The sequence below is a fragment of the Callospermophilus lateralis genome, chromosome 19, assembly GCF_048772815.1.
Source record: "Callospermophilus lateralis isolate mCalLat2 chromosome 19, mCalLat2.hap1, whole genome shotgun sequence".
Taxonomy (NCBI): Eukaryota; Metazoa; Chordata; class Mammalia; order Rodentia; family Sciuridae; genus Callospermophilus; species Callospermophilus lateralis.
Genome location: NC_135323.1, coordinates 5,186,167 through 5,206,702, shown reverse-complemented (window position 1 = coordinate 5,206,702; position 20,536 = coordinate 5,186,167). Strand labels below are relative to the sequence as shown.

The 20,536-nt window shown below is 46.0% G+C and overlaps 1 protein-coding gene across 5 annotated transcripts in view; it reads right to left on the bottom strand.

Moving 5' to 3' along the window:
* Positions 1 to 216: 216 nt before the first annotated feature.
* Glyr1 (glyoxylate reductase 1 homolog) overlaps positions 217 to 20,536 on the bottom strand; it is a 31,113-nt gene continuing 10,793 nt past the window's right edge. For 2 of the 5 annotated variants that reach the window (XM_076841001.1, XM_076841004.1), the window contains 11 exons: positions 16,330 to 16,416; positions 15,420 to 15,476; positions 14,330 to 14,380; positions 14,169 to 14,242; positions 11,394 to 11,493; positions 7,887 to 7,997; positions 7,042 to 7,143; positions 6,024 to 6,186; positions 5,603 to 5,782; positions 5,257 to 5,381; positions 217 to 2,307 (listed from right to left, as the gene is read on the bottom strand). In XM_076841001.1, the coding sequence (XP_076697116.1) occupies positions 2,233 to 2,307; positions 5,257 to 5,381; positions 5,603 to 5,782; positions 6,024 to 6,186; positions 7,042 to 7,143; positions 7,887 to 7,997; positions 11,394 to 11,493; positions 14,169 to 14,242; positions 14,330 to 14,380; positions 15,420 to 15,476; positions 16,330 to 16,416 (1,125 nt within the window). In that variant the 3' untranslated portion in view covers positions 217 to 2,232. The remainder of the gene's footprint in view (positions 2,308 to 5,256; positions 5,382 to 5,602; positions 5,783 to 6,023; positions 6,187 to 7,041; positions 7,144 to 7,886; positions 7,998 to 11,393; positions 11,494 to 14,168; positions 14,243 to 14,329; positions 14,381 to 15,419; positions 15,477 to 16,329; positions 16,417 to 20,536) is intronic. The other 3 variants (XM_076841002.1, XM_076841005.1, XM_076841003.1) reach the window with 2 other exon arrangements.

Below are 20,536 nucleotides of genomic sequence, written 5' to 3'. Positions count from 1 at the left end.
CCAGGTACCTAGCTGACCGCAGCACTGGGGTGGGACGTTTGGCCGCCGGCCCCGCCCCACCTCCGCCTAGGGATTGGCCAGCCAGGCGGCCCGCCCGCGCTCGGCCTCACAATTGGTCCGCTGTGCGCCGCCCCGGCGAGCGCGGAGCCATCCGCAAGCCTGGTCCCTACTGGGCAGGTCCCCAACCCAAGCTCTGGGGCTAGCGTGGCACAGCTGTTACCAAGAAATGTTTTATTTTTTCTTGCAGTAGCTTTGTTAATTGCACAAAATCATATTTTTTTTTTGCCATTTAAACATTATCACACAATCCTATTCTGAAAGACAAATGTTCATTAAAAACAAAGCAAAAATAAAAATTCACAACCTTAATCACCTAGATTTGTCATTTAAAGGAGGCTTAAAGGAAAAAGGGAAGGAGGGCTTTCTTACAAGCTTTTCACAAGTGTCACATTTTCTCCTTAAAAGGGAAGGGTTTCAAAACAGATGAAATAGCTTAAACAGAAATATTCATAAAAAGGAACTATACAGAATTGTCAACAATATTAAGACAACATTGACTAACCGGTTTCATTACAGCATCTTCCCCTACCCCACCCTCTGTGTCCTCCAGGACTAGGACAGGCTGTGTTCAGACAGACGAGTTCAAAATCCCAGTGTGAAAAGAACAACTGTGCGGAACCGCAGGGCGTCTTCTCTGCCCCCACCCCACGTCCTCCATTCTAAAGAGTGGAAAAGGGCCAAGGTTGTGAGGGGGAGAGACCCCACACCAGTGTGGCCACCTTATATTATAGTTACATATACTTCACTATAAATGCTGACCTTGGGCAAATTGTGACTTTGGAAAACCCAAACCATGAGGGAGAAAAAGCTGACATCCTTTGTGTGACTTCTCCTTGTTCTCACTCAACATTCTAAGCCCTTCTGGTCCCCATCCAAGGAGAAATGTCAGGGCCTTGAGGATACCCCAGCTCCACCTGACGGTCAACTAGTCCAGGCTACATTAGACCCAGTTCTCTTCCATCCTAACAGACCCGGGGCCCAGGAAGCACCAAAGACCATGATGCTGGCTGAAACGAAGATACCCATTCCCTATCAAGAGCTGAGCCCAAGAAAAATGCTCATTGTTGGTCAGGCTGGGTCTGGGCCAAAAGACAGGACAGACAGACCTCTGTGGGAGGAAAAGGGGAGGAAGGAGAGTACCTCTAGAGAGGTGGGGCATGCAGGGAACTGTGCAGGGAAGGCTGGGGCAGGTGGGCCGGTTCAGAGTAGCTCTGTAGAGCCAGGTGAAGAGACTGTGGCATAACGGAAACAGGAAGAAGCCACCCCTCCTCTTCACTGTTCACTGGCGCCCTCAGGACCCCCTTCCCAAGGGCTGGAATGCAAATCCAAACACTAAAACAGCCTGGTAAGGAGCAAGCTCCCACTGCAGGGAGGCAAGGACCTCAGGCTGGCAGAGGCTTGCGAGTGATGGTGGCATCTGTGGCGGGTGCTGAGCAGCAGTGAGGGGAGCCTGGCAGCTGTGCTCACCTACAGGCTGGCCTCTTGCTGCTCTTCTTGTGGAGCCAAAGCCTGCTGTGTGGGACTGTCAGTCTCATCTCAGTCCACAAAGGCGTTGACAGAGTTAGCTGCGTGCTGATAGCTTAGACGTGAAAATCCTCCTCAGTGGTCACCTGCAGCCGGAGGGCCCGTGGGAGCCTCCATCAGGAGTCTCTCTGCTGGTTCATCTTGGCCCAGAGCCTTTTCCTGCAGGGGTCCAGCGGGGGACACGTAAGCCTCTCTTCTGGGGAAGCTGTGGGAAGGCTTCCAACTCTCACTGTTGATTCTAGTTCCTCAACTGGAAAGGGTCTGAGATAAGACAAGCTTGGAAGAAGAAAAAAGCCAGGCAGCAGTTTCTGGGCAGTTTCTATCCTGGGGTGAGAGCCAGTGTGTGCACGTGTGTGTGTGTGTGTGTATGTATGTGTACATGAGCACACGTGTGAGAACACATGGCCTCCTAGTCTGGGGCCTGTGTCCAGCACAACAGCTTCCTCACGAGCCAACCCTGCTGACACCCCTCCCTCCCCAGGGCCACAGGGGAGGGTGCTGCTGTGTGCTGTGCTGACGGCAAGTCTCAGAGTCTGTATAAAAGGAAATGGAGACAGGTGGACTGGTCCAGAGCCACATCCTGGGACCCTGGCCCCACATCAGGAAGAGGGGCCAGTGGGAAGACGGGAGGGGCGGGGTGCCAACGCCTTAGTGTATGTAGGCCCGGTACACGGCAGACATGTCGTTGTCAGACTGGTCCAGTGCCTTGGCTCTTTTGTACACCTAGGAAAAAAAGACAGTGGTTCATCTCTGGCCAGAGCTGCCTTAAAGACTGTTCTAATTCCTGCAGGCAGTTCTAGATGTGGCTAAGCAGGCCACAGCTGGGTGCAATTCCTGGCTTGAACTTGGATAAAGTACCTCAGTTTTTCTGATCCTTACCCACTGCTTAATATGGAGAAGGCAACAGTACTGACCTCATGAAGTTATTTTGAAGATTAAATAAGGTATGTAAAGTACTCAGTATTGTTAGTAATTGTGGTATGGTCCCTTGCTGCAGATGACCCTCCAAGGACATCCTGTTATCCTTTGGTTGCTGTCTCTGCATGAAAGACTTGTCCCTCAAAAAGGCTGGCTCCTTGAGGCTGGGGATATAGCTCAGTTGGTACAGTGCTTGCCTCACATGCACAGCACAAAGCCATGGGTTCAATTCCCAGCACCACCAAAAAAAAGGGGGACCTTCCACCTAAGCAGCAGCTGCACCCAGTTGGCCACCTACAGGGCTGGCTGCCAGTCTATCAGAGCCACCACCATGGAGGGCTCACCACAACTCCCAAAGCTACCTTTTCAGATGAAAGAACACTATCACCAGCAGACCTGCACTGTAAAGAATTCTAAAGAAAGTCTTCTAGCTGAGAGTATTTCCTCTCTCTTATTTCAGACCAGAGAAACTCAGTTCTCAATGGAAATGGTAAATACAGGGAGATATAAAAATTATTTTTTCCTTTTTTTGGAATTAAACTCAGGGTCACTTAACCATTGAGCCACATCCCCCCCCCTTTTTTTTTAAATTCTTTTAGTTGTAGATGGACACAATGACTTTATTTTATTTATTTTTATGTGGTGCTGAGGATTGAACCCAGTGCCTTACATGTGCTAGGTGAGCGATCTACCACTGAGCCACAACCCCAAATCTCCCCATCCCTTTTTTATATTTGATTTTGAGACAGGGTCTCACTAAGTTGCTTAGGGCCTCACTAAGTTGCTCAGGCTGGCTTTGAACTCATGATTTTCCTGCCTCAGCCTCCCAAACCACTGGCATTACAGGCGTGCACCACTGCACCTGGCTAGTTTTTCTTAGAATGTGTAAAATACATGTAACTGCTTAAAGCAAAAACTCACAACCCTGACTGATGGGTTTTAAACAAAGGCAGCCAGGCACAGCCCTACCACATGGAATGTGTCTTTGCTCAGGGAAGAGTGGGTAACAACTGGATCTATGGGCTTATGTTTTCATGTGATATGTGAATTGGTATAAGACTAATTCTAAGGAGGCTGTGAAGTGAAGGATATACATTGCAATCCTTAGAACATTCAAAAAAAGCAATGTAAAGAAGCACAACTAAAAGCCAACAGAAGGGCTGAGGATGTGGCTCAGTGACAGAGTGCTTGCAGATCAAGTGGAAAGCCCTGGATTCAATCCAATCCCAGCACTGCAAAGAAGAAAAAAAAAAAAAAAAAAAAAAGGTGGGGTGGGGTGAGGAGGGAAAAGAAGGATCACAAGTTCAAGGCCAGCCTCAGTAACATAGTGAGACCCTGTCTCATATAAAATAAGGGCTAGGGATGGGATGTGGCTTGTGGTTATGCAATCTGTGTTCAATCCCTGACCCCCCCCCCCCAAAAAAAAAAGGCTTCACATCATTATTGAAAGATGAATGTGAAAGACCCTGATGGCATGCTCTCTGATCACAAGAGAAATAAATTAGACATTTAATAACCGTTAGATATCTAGGAAAACCCCAAATATTGAACAAATTTTTTTTTTCCTGAGAGGTTGCCTAAGGAATCCTCCTGCCTCAGCTTCCTAAGTGCTGTGATTATAGTTGCATGCCACCATGCCTCGCTGGGCTAACTTTTCTTTTTTTAAATATTATTTTTCAATTGTTTTTATGTTAAGACAGGTTCTTTGGGGCTGGGTTTGTGGCTCAGTGGTAGGAAGCTTGCCTAGCATGCATGAGGCATTGGGTTCGATCCTTGGCATCACTAAAAATAAGCAAATAAAATAAAGGCATTGTGTCCATCTACAACTAAAAAAAAATTTTTAAAAACAAACAAAAAACAGAGTCATAAACTTGCTCAGACTTGCCTTGAACTTGTGATCCTCTTGCCTCAGTCTCCTGAGTAGCTGAGATTATAGGTGTGTGCTACACATCTGGCTAGACAAACTTTCAAGTAATTCACAGATCAAAGAAGAAATAGCAAGAGAAATTATTGTGGCTCAGAAGGAAATTGGTAGCATTTTTGTTATGGAAAAAAAAAAAAATCTAGCAGGCCATGGTAGCACACAAGTGCAATCATAACAACTTGGGAGGCTGAAGCAGGAGGATCTCAAGTTCAAGGCCAGCTTTGGCAACTTAGTGAGATTGCTGTCTCAAAATAAAAATAAAATGGGCCGGGTGTGGTGGTGCATACCTGTAATCCTAGTGGCTTGGGAGGCTGAGGCAGGAGGATTGCAAGTTTAAAGCCAGCCTCAACAAAAGTGAGGTGCTAAGCAACTCAGTGAGACCCTATCTCTAAATAAAATACAAAATAGGGCTGGGATGTGGCTCAGTAGTCTAGTGCCCCTGAGTTCAATCCCTGGCACCCAAAAACAAAGAAATAAATAAAAAGAGCTTGGAATGTAGATTACCCTTGGTTTCAATCTCTGGTACAGGGGGAACAAAACAAAACAAAACAAAAAAAACCAATAGTCTTCTAAGTTTCCACCTTAAAGGGTAGGAAAAAAGCAAAGATGATCCACATCCTGAACCTAAAGAACTAGAAACTAGACTGTTATTCTGTATGAAAAGCAAGAGAACAGTGCATCTACACATATGTGATTCCTTCCTTTCCCAGCCTAATGAAGTGAGAATAAAATGTGCAAACAAAGAGCAGAGCTAAATAGAGGGACAGAACTAATAAAAGAAAAACAAACTGAAGAATCCTGGGATTTGGACCCCAGTGCTGTCACATTACCTCGTTGGCTGCAGCTGCCATGGGAGTTGGGTGGTTGACGGCATCGCCCAGTGCGATAGCCAAACGGAGATCCTTCTGAATGTATTTCAGGTAGAAATCAGGTTTAAAGTTTCCTTGCAGGATATCTGAGGAGGGAGAGCTACTTAGAAATCCAAGGACGCTCTAAAACAACCACCTGCCCAAGAGACAGAACTCCCAGTCTGTGCCCCAAATCCCATCCATCTTGTCTATGGACTGACTGGAGAAAGAACACCTTTCACATCCAATGAACCCCAGAAGAAGTACTATCCTGGGATAGCTGACTGACCTAATTCCCCAGGCTCTCAAGAGGTCAAAGGTGACTCACTTTGGCACTTCTGGTCCAGGAAGATGCTGGCTAACTGTCCCTGATTGAGGATGTCCAAGAGTGTCTGCTGTGACTGGCCTGTCACTTGGGCCAGGGTCAGCCCCTCAGCGATGGTGGCCATGAAGCTCCCTTGGACCATATTCACGATGAGCATCATCTTGGCTGCATTCCCAACTTCACCTGTCCAGGGCAAAGAGTCAAGTTCATGTTCTAAGACTGCCCTCACCCCTATACTCTGGGGGAGCCTCTTTTACCTGCCCCCTACAGAAGTGGTCCTTCCTCCTTCCAGGTACTGAGTGGGCATGTTAAATGATAACTTCCCCCAGGGTGCCTAGCAGGCAGGCCATGCAGGACACACTGTCTCCAGCGTGCATGGTCCCCCCAAACCTGATGTACACCGACAGGTTGACAGGCACATTACCTAGAAAGAAGGAGGTCTTTCCCATTGCCTGGAAGCAGCTGCTACAGTCCTCATACAACCCCCTGTCTCCAGCTGCCAAAATCACCAGCATCCCATCATTGGACAGCTGCTGATTCCCTGAGACTGGGGCTTCCAGAAAGCGGCCCCCTCTGGACACAATCACCTGTGAGGAAAAGTCACAGCTTCTGAAGGTCTTGCCTTTCATAGGGGTCTCAAGCAGGGAGCATGGATGTCTTGGGGGCCATGGTTTCTCATCAGACTAGCCAGAACTAGAGGTGTGGAAGCACACAGCATTCATGCTGAGGTCCCAAACTGACACCTGTAGAACAATTACTGTAGAGGGTCTGGCAGGATAACCTCCAGATGTCAGGAGTCACAAGGCAATAATGAGAGAGCATACAAAGTCCACATTTACTCTGGATTTCTTTATTCTCTTAAAAAAAAAAATTTGTAGTTGTAGTGGACAAAATACCTTTATTTATTTTTCTTTATGTGGTGCTAAGGATCGAACCCAGTGCCTCACATGTGCTAGGCAAGCACTCTGCCACTGAGCCCCAGGCCCAGCCCTACTCTGGATTTCTGACAAAGACCAGGGAGTAAATCATTCAATGGGGTGGATGAACACACTTCCCCTCTGGACACTACCCATCCCTGACTTCAACCATGTTTAGAACATACATGGGTCCAAAAGTCACTGCTTCCTGCTTGAGCTGAAGACTCAGGTAGAGGGATACTCTAGATAGCTGCTTAAACCAAAAAGGCCAAACTGGCAGCCTGGATTACTTCTCACTGTAGGACTGGCAACCATGGACCGTCCAGCCGGCAGCAATGTCTCATGGCTGTTCAGACCAGCTGAGGCTTTGATGGTGGAGAGTGAAGACAGGCTAGTTCCAAGGTACTGGTGTCTCTTCTTCTCTCTGGCTTTGTAACCAAACTGCTTATACTCGTGCATGGCCAACCTGGGATTTGAGCACCCACTGAAAGGATGATCTAGAACCAGTCTGAATAAGGCTGCTACCTGGGCCAGCTCAGTGACTGTGTCAGCATCCACCGTTGACATGTCCACATAGCACTTCCCAGGGCGGATCCCTTGCAGTACACCACTGGGGCCCAGCACCAGCTGTAGGGACACAAGGGAAAAGCAATAGCCCAAGCTCCCGGCTAGATGCTTAGGAGCCTCTGCAGACCTGAGATTAGGTCTGTTGCTTCTTCTGGATCACTTCCTGATTAGGAGTTAACTACCAGGGTTGAAAAGGAAAGAGATCCTGAATAAAATAATCAAGGGATAGAAAGTATATCCAGTACATTCCCATATATTTGTGACCACTCCCCCCACCATTTAAGACAGAAGACAGAATCTCTTTTTTGAGGTGCTTCTTTGCATTGACTTGGATTAGCCTAGGCATTAGGTTAACAGGATGCCTCTTGCACTTGAACTTTTTTTTTTTTTTTTTTGTGGTGGTACTGGGGATTAGAACCCAGGGCCTTATGCATGCAAGGCAAGCACTCTACCAGTTGAGTTATATCCTCAGCCTATGCACTTTAGCTTTTAACACACAAATTCAGTGATAGCTACACATAGGAAGCTGGCTCCTGGATCAAAGGCACTTAACCACAAGCTTCCAGCTCAAGAGGAATCATTTCAGTTGACTTCAATGATCCCAGTAGTTTTTATTCTTTGTTCTGAATTAAAGGGAGTCTGTATTCAACTTATGCAAGTACCCTTCCCAATGGAAGATAGCTCTTCATGAGAAATTCCACCCCCACATGCAGACACTCACTCATGTGCAAGGGAGAAGGGGAGAAGGCCAGCCAGCTCTCCTGGCTACAACCTGAGATGCTGAGGGGAGGGGGGATCCTTACGTCCTTGGCTGCCTTTGGATCCGACACACAGGCGAAAGTGATGTCACAAGTTGAAACGACTTCCGCGGGGGTTCTTCCTAGGCGGGCCCCCTCCTGGATGAACAAATCACACTGCAAAAGTCACAGATCCTACCGTGAGCAGCAGGCAGTGCACAACAAACATGCCAGCAAGCCAGAGGTGCCTGGCCAGTCCTCCTGGACATCTCCAGAACAAGGAAAGTTAGGCAAGAACCCCTACCACTGAGCCCAGGCTTCACCTTTCAGTTCTGTTTACTTTTTTTGGGGAGGAGTATTATCAAAAAACTATTTATCTTTTTATTTATCTCTTCTTTTCTTTCTTTCTTTTTGTGGTGGTAGGGATTGAACCCAGGGCCTTGTAAATGCTAGGAAAGTACTTTATCAATGAGCCATACTCCCAGCCTTATCTTTTTCTCTTCTTCTTCTTCTTTTTAATATTTTTAGTTGTTGATGGACACAATACCCTAATTTTATTTATTTTTTGTGGTGCTGAGGCTTAAACCCAGTGCCTTACATATGCTAGGCAAGCGGTCTGCCACTGAGCCACAACCCCAGTCCCTTATGATCTTTTTCTTTGGTGATTCTTATTGTTTCTAGGCTCAGAAAGACCCACATTAACTTTTTTTCCTCTGGTTTATTTTTCCTTTAAAAAAATTAATTCAGGGCTGGGGATGTGGCTCAAGCAGTAGCACGCTTGCTTGGCATGCATGCAGCGCTGGGTTCGATCCCCAGCACTACATAAAATGTTGTGTCCACTGAAAACTAAAAAATAAATATTAAAAAATTCTCTCTCTTTAAAAAAAAAAAAAAATTAATTCAGGCCAGGCACTTTGGTGCACAGCTATAATCCTCAGGAGGGTGAGACGGGAGGATTACAAGTTCAACCAGCCTCAGCAACTTAGTGAGAAACAAAACAAAACAAAACAAAACAAAAACCAAAAAAACAAAGGAGTGGGGATGAGACTTGGGTTAAGCCAGGAGAGCTGGCTGGCCTCCTTCCCTTCTCCCTTGCTTCAATACCCAGCACTAAAATCAATCAATCAATCAAGTACTTGATTTGGAACATATTTTAGTAAGTGGTAAGATGTGAGATTAGTATTCTCCCACATTTCTTTTTTTTTGGAGGCAAGGGTGGGGGTACTTGGGACTGAACTCAGGGGCACTCAACCACGAGCCACATCCCCAATCCTATTTTTTGTATTTTATTTAGAGACAGGGTCTCACTGAGTTGTTTAGTGCCTTACTTTTTGCTGAGGCTGGCTTTCAACTCATGATCCTCCCATCTCAGCCTCCTGAGCCACTGGGATTACAGGTGTGCACCACAACACCCAGCAGTATTTTCCCACATTTCTAACCAGTTGTCCTAAATATATTTTTCTGACCAGTCCCTCAATGTGCCTCCGATTCCCAGTATGCTGCCCTTGTCTGAGGCTGCTGAGTCTACCTGCTGACCCTGGGTTTCCACAACAGCCTTTTTAGTAATGAAGCTTTGGGAGGGTCCTTCTTATTGCTCTCCCTTTTCTGAAAATTAAAACTATGATTTTTATTTATTATTCCAGAAGAATCAGAGGATCACCTACATTAAGAGCTTAAAAAAAAAAAATTCCACAGGGATTGCCAACTGTATTAAATAAGGCTTTTTAAAGATGACACTCACTAAGCAATTTGTTACAAGCACCATGTTTAGTACTTTTAGACCACTGCACTGACTCCTGGCCGGTGCTCTCCTCATGGTCACCTCACTGTTGAGGATGCCGGGGTTCAGGGAAGGAGAGTTTAGCAGAAGAAGGAAAGTGCAGCTAGGACCCGAACCTGGGCTTGCCTGACTCCAGTCTAAATTCACAACTGCTTTGCTCTGCTGCCTGTCTGTAAATCTGGAAAGGTCATGTTGATGACACAAGTTTCCAGTCAGGAAGGCAGGATGGCCAGAGGCACTTCTATCAAGGGAAATATGCTCCCTAGACAAAACTGCTGACTCTCCCATGTCCTTGTGACCACATTCGTCTAGACATCCTGGTTCTCCTCGCCTTCAATAGCAGCAGCAGGGGCTAAGAAGAATGTCTGAGCCACAAAGTCTCCAGCCAGCAGGCCTGAGATCTTGCTCCTGACTCAGGTCCCCACAGTATTTCTTAAATTATTAAAAAAGAAGAAGAAAAAGAAGAAGAGAAAAAGATAAGGCTGGGAGTATGGCTCATTGTTAAAAGTACTTTCCTAGCATTTACAAGGCCCTGGGTTCAGGTCCCCACAGTGACTATCCAAGCCCAGCACCTGCAGAGCTGCTACCTGAGAATGGCTTTTGGTGCCCATTTCCCCAGCCACCCTCACCAACCCACAACTCTGCTGTTTTTGAAAAGTGCTTTATTCTGTGAAGTTAATTTTTAACTTGCCTAGAACTTTTTTTTTTTTTTTTAAGTGCTAGGAATCAAACCCACTGCCTTGCACTGCTCTCTCACTGAGCTTCACCCCCAACCCCTAGGAAGTTTTTGTTAATTCAGAGCCATCAGTCAGCTCCACTATCTCCTTGAGTAGTCACACCCCACCTCAGCCCTCACTGCCACTTAATGCTCATGGGGCTGACAGTGTCTTGTTGTGCACACGTAGGCATGTCACAAATACATGCCAACTATACCATGTGCCTCAAGAGGGAGGATTACAAGTTCTTATTTGAGTTTTTCTTCACTCTAAGAAATACAGGGCTTTAGTTTCCTGATACTCAGAATACAGTTCTTTACCTTTTCTTGAATGAGAACTTGATAGGAGCCATGGCCTCTCTCCATTACAAAAGGTACAAATTCACAGATTTAGAATTTCATTTCTGAGCATGTGTGGGTCCCCTGAAGCAAGAGGCCATCAATTTAAGTTCTAAACCTCTATATTTAATATGGTTCAATACAGCAGCCTTAGTTACACAAGGGTATTTAAATTCAAATTACATAAAATTAAAAATTCAATTGTGCTGTTGTACTAGACACATTTCAAGTGTTCTATAGCCGACTGTGGTCAGTGGCTCCTACACTGGATAGCAGACACAGCTATCTCTCTGCCACTGTAGAATGCTCTGCTGCATAGCACTGCTCAAGAGGTCCACACAGCAGAACATGGAGTAGCCACTATAAAGAGCAAAGGAGATCTACCTACCTGCTCTACACGAATGACACAATACAGTACTCACCAACCACAAATGTAATACATACACATAGTACCTGCATATGCATGAAATAATGTCTATAAAAACCTAACAGGAGTCATCCCAGGTAACAGAAGGGAGTAGGGGAAATTACCCTTTGTTTTATATCCATGGGTATTTTTAAACATTTAGCTTTGATAATAACATTCTAAGTTTACCTATCTACATTCCACCTGCTGGACTAAGTGTGGCTTCTCCTACTTTACTCCACACGGAATGCTGAGTAAAGACGACAGGAAAGATATCTATCTTTAGAGTTACCCCATACTCCAAGGCCCCAAAGCCCCACCCTTGATGCTTACTTTCTCTGCAGTCCGGTTCCAGACAGTCACCGTGTGACCCATTTTTAGTAAGTTGGAGACGATGCCACTTCCCATGAGGCCAAGGCCCAAAAATCCTATCCTGAAAGAGACAAGGACTGATCAGTTCTGGGGAGTGGAAGGAATAGGGCGAGGATGTGTCCTTCCTGCAAGCACAATGTTGGGAATGGGACTTCAGGCTGCTAGAAACACTACCAGCAGGTTGACAGGTGTGCTGTGTTCGTTACACTGACTGCTGGTCTACTGAGTCTAAAAGTGTCCCTAAATGCCTGCAGGCATTTCTAAACCCTGGGCTGCAATAAAAGAAGTATGGCTTGGACAGCTTAGGGCAAGGCCTCCAACTGGGCTCCCCTGCTGCTTTGACAGAGGCTCTGAGCTTATAACCACATCACAGTGGGGAAGCAGTTACCTATCTTCAGCCTTCAAACAACTTCCTGCCCAGCCACCTTGAGTCCTAGGCTTTCCAATGCCACTTCAGAGTACATCAGGATCCAGGACAAGTCACAGAGGCAATACATCCAGAGCCAGGCAACTTCTTCAGTCACAGGAAGCAGGATCAGTCCACATCTCCCCTTTCTGACTTTAGTTCTCCCAGGCTCTGGCTTTTAGTCTTACCTATCCTTTCTGTTGTCAGCAGAGGTGAGCCCTGTCCCTCTATTTCAAAGCAAAGCTTTAGAACCCATCTTTCCTACTGTACAAATTCTTCCCTTGCCTACTTCTCCCCTACATCCCTGCAGCCCATCATGATGCTCTGTGACTGAAGCAAATGGCAGCAGCCACAGTCTGCCTAGCTCCATTTCCTCACCTGCTCTTTCCTGCAAACTAGCACAGCTTGGGTACTAGTTGCTACTATTGCTATTTCTACATGCTTTTGCAGATGACTTTCATCTTTCCCAAATGTCTTTTCTGATTCTTGAACTTCATCTCTTCTTGCATGGGACAGGCTCAAACTCGTAATCCTCCTGCTTCAACCTCCTGAGTCACTGGGATTACAAGCATGTGCCACTGGCCCTGGGTCAATGCCTCTTTATTTCTGACTCTTTCCCATTCTTATTTGGGTTTCCTCTTAGCTCTAGACATCCTCTGCAGTTCTCTACTTTGACCCAGAGTTAGTTGGATAATGTTTTAATATTTTTGGTTTTCTGGAATCATAGCTGCAGTCACCCATGCAAACTAGCTTTCCCACTCAGAGGTCCCCAATTTCCCTGGAATACTCACTGCTTGCACCTCCCTGTCCCAGCTCACTTCATTTGAATCAATGTTGAAGATGGAACCCACTACTTTCTTCACTAAAACAAGGCCCCTTACCTGTTAAGTTTCATGCCAAGATTTAAAAGCACAATGGTATCTTTTGCCATCTACGTTTTCTGGGTAGTACAGCATTCCTTGATTCTAGATCAATTCAGGTTAGTTCTTTTTCCTTTTCTTCATGGTGCAGGAAACCCATAGACCTATAGACAAAGCTTCTAGAATTTCCTCTGCCCCCCACAGTATTATGAATTGAATTCAGGATCATGTGCAGGCAGAGAAGTGCTCTACTGAACTATATCTCCAGGCCCTGGCCCCCACTCCTTTTGAGACAAGGTCTGATTAAATTGCCAAGACTAAGTAGCTTTGAACCTGTAACCCTGCCTCATTTTCCCAAGTGCTGGGTTTATGGGTATGGACTATCATACTTGGCAAGCCTCCCTGAGGTGTTGATGTGGACTGAATGGCAACACAACTGGTTTTCTTTGTAGTTGGCTTCAAATGCTACATATTGGAAAAAGACTGACTAAAGGGGCAACCAAGGTCTTGAACGAGAGTCCCCAGCCCTGTCCTGGCAGTTTTTACAACTTACCTCATTGTCACTAATGAATGGATGACAGTTATCCCCCCTTTTGCTAGCACACAACAACACTATCTCCTTATTCCACAATGGGAAGTTCACTGCTAAATATAACTTGGAAAATTAGTGATTTCAGCATCACAAAAAAATCATAAAGTAAAAGATATGCTGTTTTTAGTCCGGGAAAGAACGGGGTGGAAGGAACAAATTGGAAATTCAGACTTGTTATTTTGTGCAGGAGACACAACTGGCTTATAGAGGAGGAGCAAAGGCAAGTCCAGGGGTAAGCTCAGGTTGGGGATGGTCTTGTTTAAGAGCAGCAAGCAGGTATAGAGCAATGACCACAGGCAACACCATGGAGAGCTAGGGAAGGCAGAACAACCTGCTTTATTTCAAATATCTTAATCCCTTTCCCACCGCCTGCCCCACCCCAGAGGCCAATCTTGGGGCTTTCGTCAAGGGTCTGCTAAGCAGTGGTTTCCAAAGAAGGTCCACCTGACTGGCAACAGCAATAGCAGTGTATCTGCTAATTGTTAAAAATATGTATTCTCAAGGTTCCACCCCAGACCCAATGACTGAGAAGCCCTGGGCAGGAGTAGATGCCAGCAGCTGGTGCTTTATAAGCCAACTTCTAGTGATGATGAGGCACAGCCAAGTCTGAGAATCTCCTGCTTCAAGACTCAAAAGAGAGTTACAGAAACCAACCATTAAGCTTATGCCCAAAGGAGACAGTATGGATTTTAAACGACCACTTCTGTCTCCCACAGGTCAAACTGCTCCCAGACAAATCATTGTCAATAAGTATTATAATATTCCCTCTTTCCATTTGATCCCAGTAATGGCTGGGACAGAGTATTGTTAAGGGTCCCTGAGGAGTCACCTCCCACTCCCCAGCAGAACCTAGGAGGCCTTCTTATCAAAGCTCTTACTTTTTGTCTGTGGGTGTGATGCTGCCATTCACGGCTGTGCTGTCTGCTGCCTGGATGGAGGTGGAACCGGTTTCCTAGGGACAGGAAGCACAAATCATCCAATCAGCCAGCCCACAGCAAGGCCTCATGTGAAAATCAAAACATGCATGGAACCTACATACCTCTTCACATATTTTCAACTTCTTTGTGATTGCCTGGTAACAGACAGCTGGCTAACAAGGAGGAGAAAGATCATTTGTTAAGTAGAATGGTTACTAGGTCTTAATCACAATTTCCCTGAAAAGTCAGGCCTAAAGTGGAGAGTTAACATCGAATACTATTTGCTATATAATTTTTTTTCAACACTGGGGATTGACCTCAGGGCATTCTACCACTGAGCTACATCCCCAGTCCTTTTTATTTTTTAGGAATAGGGTCTTGTTGAATTGCCAAGCCTGGCCTGGAACTTGCAATCCTCTGGCCTTAGCCTACTAAGTAGCTGGGATTACAAATGTGCACCACCACCCTGCTTGTTTGTTATATAATTTTACTGAGCTCCAAATGAGATGCTAGACAGTTAACACACGTTACCTTGTTCAATCCTCTGTGCAACTCTACCAGGTTCTGTATCTTGTTAGTAAACTGAGAATCAGAGATTGTGTAGTCTTGTTCCCAGACTTACTAAGCTGGTCAGTGTGACTGTGCTTGGAATTCATATCTGTCCAACTAAGAATCTATACACTATCATCCTAGCAAGGACCAGCCTAATCCATGGCTTTGCAGAATGTAGGAAAGACCAGAGGACTGTCTCCCAGGCAACTGCACGGAGTTGGACAGCTTGCAATACTTGGCTTCTCCCTGATCTCTAAAGGTGACTCTGAATATCTATACCATACAGCTGGCCAAGTTTGAAAAGTTTTATTATGGTTTATTTTTTACTCTTTAAAATATTTTTTTTTATTTTTATTTTTTTTAGTTGTAGGTGGACACAATACCCTTATTTTATTTATTTATGTGGTGCTGAGGATCAAACCCAGGGCCCTCACATTTGCTGGGCAAGTGCTCTACCACTGAGCCCCAGCCCAGTCCTATTCTGGTTTATTTTTAATCTCAGCATCACATGACTTCCTCATGGACCTGCACTGTGATTTTTTGCCAGTTGCTCTGGGTTAGGCCAGAGCCTAAATTTCACACTGGTCAAGAGGTCCCAGTTGAGTGTATTCCCCAGGAGGATGGCCCCCAAAGGGCTGGGCACCTCACATGGCCACTCACCTTCTCTGTCTGGCTCAGCAGGAAATGATGGAAATGAGGATCTGCATCTTTGACAGGCTGAAACCAGAAGACAATCAATTTTAAGCAAGCTACCTTCCACCAAAGGGTACTTCCTCCTACCTGAACCTGGACTCTATTCAGCTGCAGTGCCTCTGATCTAGTCCCTTTCACAGACATCTAGAAATTCTTCCCACTTTTGACCTAAGCCTGTTATAAAGAAAAGACTACTGTCCTACCCAGGGGAAAACTAGCTTCAAGTGGAGAAGGACATCCGTTTTTGCCAGGTTGGTATACAAATTATTCCAGTAACACTGTGGGAAAATATTAAATAAGCACACTAGTATTTCAGTGTTCAATATTCATGAGGCACTCAGACAACCCAGTAGGCTAGGCCTCAGTGATTCCTAAGACTCTTCCAGTTTGGGAGTTTGGCCTTCCTGTGTGAGGCCAGACCCTTGAGGGCTCATCTTCCCATGTGTAGATTCTGACAGAGGAACAGAGTAGCTACAACTACAGACCTCCACAGCTGCTCACAAGAGTCCCAGCAACAGGTGGAGCAATGCCAGTCATACAATCACAGGCTACTAAACATCAAGAGTTGTATTTATGGACAATGAGAGGATGTTTATAAAATATTAAGTAAAAAAAAAAAAAAAAAAAAAAACGAGCAGAATGATCCCCCTTTGGTGGCGAAGGGAGCAGACCAATGCTCAGAATCAGTTACTTCAAATGTAATGCACACACCAAAGGTCAGGGTTTTACTTTTTACCTAATGGACTTCTCTACTGTTTTGCCATTAAATAAAGACAACAACAACAATTTAAAAAAGTGGGGCGGGGAAAGGAAAGAGAATCTCAGTAGTGCCAGGAAACCTGCTGACGTGGCAATGGGACACAGGAGAGCTCTTTACCTCACTTGCAGTCGGCTGCCATTTAAACGCGGCCATCGGTCCAGCCATCATTCCCTTCACGGTACTAGACTCAGGGATGGTGAGGTCCTATAGAGGAAAGACAGAGCATCAGGACACTTTGCTTCCTTTTGGTCACATTCAGCCCTGAGCTAAGCCCTGGCAAGCACCACGGTCTAAGTTTAAGTTTAAGCCCATCCCCAGGCAAGATTCTGAAGACTGTTCCTCTGGAGAAACACAGCATGCTTTTCTGGTAGACACAAAGTGAGCCTTTCTTCTCCACTCCTGAAAATGATAAAATGTGTTCTTGTGCCTACATTTCACAAGGAAGGAGGTAATCAGAAAGCCTGATATGGCCTGCAGTGTTGTCGGCAACGTCATAGGAAAAGTTCCTTATAGCCATAATGAATATTAAATGACCATTAAGAAACAGTAGTGACTTCAGAAGGAACCCACCATATCTTTAAAAAAAAAAAAAAAGCTGCAGGTGAGGCAGACTGTCCAAACTTTATAGCTGTGACATGGTGAAACTAGAACACACCCAGGGTAGTCACCCTGGAGCTACTCCTCTTCTACACTGCCTGGTGCCCATTCCTCCTGGGCAAAAGGTCACTGTTTCAGCTTTACAGCCCATTCAGCCTCTCCCTCCTGCTCAGGTGTTACCTCGTACCTCCTCCCTTTCCACCCCTGTGGCTCTCCTGACGTGTCCATCTGGATGCCAATGTGAATCTGGATGTGCCCCAGGAACTTTCCAGCTCCCCGGCCCACAATTCTTTTTCCACTGATCTACCAAGTCAAGGCCTCTGGCAGTCCTTCTTGGTTCTTCCCTCTTTAACCCAGCAGCAATGACTGCTGCTTTATAGCTGGCTATCTAACCGGCCCCTCACCATCTTCACTGATAACTCCCAAACTCTGGCCATCACCACCAGTTACTTGACTGGTTACAAGACAAATTTCCCTGCTTCCATTCTGAGTCTCCACTAATACTGCACAGCAGCCGGACAATCTTTTTAAAAATTGAGTCAGTCCACGGCACTTCTCTGCTGAATACCAGCTTCCCACCTCACACAGCACAGCCTACACTTTCTTATGGCAACCTATAGGGAGGGTTCTATATGGTTTGTAATACCAACCACAGGATAATCTCTAACCTTGAGTCCCAATTCTTTTCTCTCCCTCATCAGTTGCTCACCCACCAGCACTCCACTGGCTATACCCCTTCCCCAAACGTATCAAGTATGCACCTGCCTCAGTGCCTTTGCACTACTGGGAATATTTTCCAACAGATGTCTGCTTGGTTCACAGGCTACGTCTCTGCTGAAATGTCCCTGATCAGAAAGGCCTTACCTGACCTACCTGTATTTCCCTCACTGGAATGTCGATTCTGACCCTAATAACAGCATGCTTCCATAGGGCTTCCTATGTGCTATTTGCACGGTCTCACATAATCCCTGTCACCGCATGACAGAGAACTGCTATCACCTTCATTTTATGGAAGAGAAAATGGAGATGTGGAGAGTTTAAATAGCCTTGACTAAGGTCACTGGGCTAGCCATTAGTGCAGTAGATCAAATTTAAACTCAGGAAATTGGCTGTAGGGCTTGTGCTATTAAAAGTATATTCTAGAAAAGCAAGAAGTTTGCCAGTTTTGTTCATTCTCTACCCTATGCCAGAAACCATGTCTGGCACATAGTTGAGATTCAATACTTATTGAAGAAGTGAGGGGCCTCATCTGTGTCATACTGCTTTCCTTCCAGACGGCTGGCTCGTGGGGGAGCTGCTCAATACACATTTGGTGAATAATGAGGCTTTGAGGAGAAATAAAAGACCCAGGGCAGTGCTGGCCAGAAGAATTTTCTGCAACGAAGGCCATGCTGGATATCTGTGCTTTTTGACACAGAAGCCTCTAATCATGTGTCATATGGCGTACCTGATACCAGCCTAGCACAACTGAGGAGTAACCAAGAAACTGAATTTTAAATCATACTCTGTATAATTTACATGCTGACAGTTCTCCTTTGAGAGAACCCTTCAAATGGTCACACATGGCTAAGGACCGTGCAGCCCTAGGGAAGATGGTATGGGAGCAAGATGAACATAGCTCTGGGTCCAGCATGAAGTACAATTCCCAAATTGTTGGTCTTTGCATGAGTTTGAAATATTAGGAGAGCCACAGGCTTGGCCATACTACTTCTGTTGTGCTGGTTGGTGGCCAGAGCTGTTGCTCTCAGCTTGGGACTAGGAAAGAAGGACCCTAGCAAGAGCATGGGAGCACATTGCCCAGCACACTCACCAACAGAAGTCTAGACACTGCCCACACCCAGCCTGGCCTGCCGGCATGTAACCTCCCGGATCCAGGTCAACCTTTTGAATTATTACCTATGGGGCAGGAGATGATGCCTGGAATGACTCACCTGTGTTTCTGCCCAGCTATTAGCCTGTGCTCTGCTTTATTTCTGAGAGGAGCTTGCCAGTCAAATGACAACCACTATGGCAAAACACACACACTCTTTTGAGGCTATAGAATAGATCAGGTTGGAAGAATGCATCAAAATACCAGTGCCCTGGCACAGCTCCCCTGTGCATCTGAAGATGCTGAGCTGAGACTGCTGTCTGATCTGTGCCTCTCCCCACACTCACCCCGTCGTCAGAACACATCCTTGCACCACAGGCTAGGCCAAGCACAAAGGCTATGCAGAAAGGACACTGAAAAGGGTCAACAGCAGGGAGAGCCCCTGGACTGAAACATGACCAAATGTTTTTACCCTCCAGATGACCAACTCAGCCCTGAGAGAAATGCCTTTGTACTGGGGGCCTGGGGAAAGCCTTTAGAAGGCGGCCTGGGCAGGAGCCTCTGGCTGCACTAAAGCCACCACCAAGCTCTCAGCACACAACCATCTCCCACCTTTGAAATACCAACGCAAAGCCATGGTCAGATGCCCAGTAAGCCATATACTGCTTAGGGCTTGGCCACTGACTCACTGAATTCTCACAATAATGATCAAATGAGGAAACTGAGGCAAAGGAACTGGCCAAGGTCATGCAGCTGTAGGAAGTCACAGGGCCACAATTCAATCTCAGGGCATTAGTCCTAATCTCTCGCTATACATACCCTTATACAAAAAGAAGCTAATTCTCTCCATGGTGACATAGGAGTTGATGAGATACTTGCTTTAGAACAATATGGAATGTGAAAAACAGGATAAAACCTGACAGCCCAGATTCCTTCTAGATCCCTGGGAAGACAACTCAAAAGCCACATGACACCTACTGTGATTAGATCACACTCCCTGTGAAGTGTCCTGCATACTGCAGTTAGCAGTTTTCTCCACCTCCTGGCTCATGGTCATTGGGGAAAGGGCTTTCCTATTGTTTTAGGCCATTTGATAGTGAGACAGACTGTCTCTAAACAGAGACTACATACACAGTGGCAGCCACAGAGATGCTCCTTTGGACCCAAAAAGTGCTGTTTTTTGTTTTAAATACGTTTATTTTTATATGGTGCTCAGGATCAAATACAGTGCTTCACACGTGCTAGACAAGAGCTCTACCACAGACCTATATTCCCAGCCCCTTTTACTTTTTATTTTGAAACAGGGTCTCCCTAATGTTGCTTAGGGTTTTGCTAAGTTGCTGACTCTGGCCTGGAATTGGGATCCTTCTGCCTCAGTCTCCCAACTTGCTGTCCCTGCATGTTCGAACATTTCTTCTTCCAATCAGGCAGCTTCTCTTGCTCTCGCTGCCTGCCTGGCCTTACTGGTGTTTGAATCTGCCAACCACGCTCTGATGTCTAGTGGTCTGGTCACTCACTGTTCCTGCTGGTCATTTGGGTGCTGTTTCTTCTATCCCGCTGCTGACAGTTCTCCTGTGTGAGAGAACCCTTCATCTAGATATTCTCCCTGGGCTTCAGAGACTGGACCTATGTTTTGTCAGCAAGAATGAGAAAGACACAACATTCCCACTGATTTTACCCTGCTGGTGCCTCAGATGCTACCATCACAGACCATATCTTCTCTCTGCAGAGCAGCCTATGCCTTTCTTTCTCACTTTCCCAAGGCGAGCTCATCCAGTCTCATGAAGTCAATCATCCTTCCTCCAGGGCTGCCTCCCAAGCCTACATGTCTAGTCCTATCTAGGCTGTGCCTCAAATTCATCACATTCAGAACAGAACTAGGGGCTGAGGTGTGGCTCAGTGGTACAGCACTTGCCT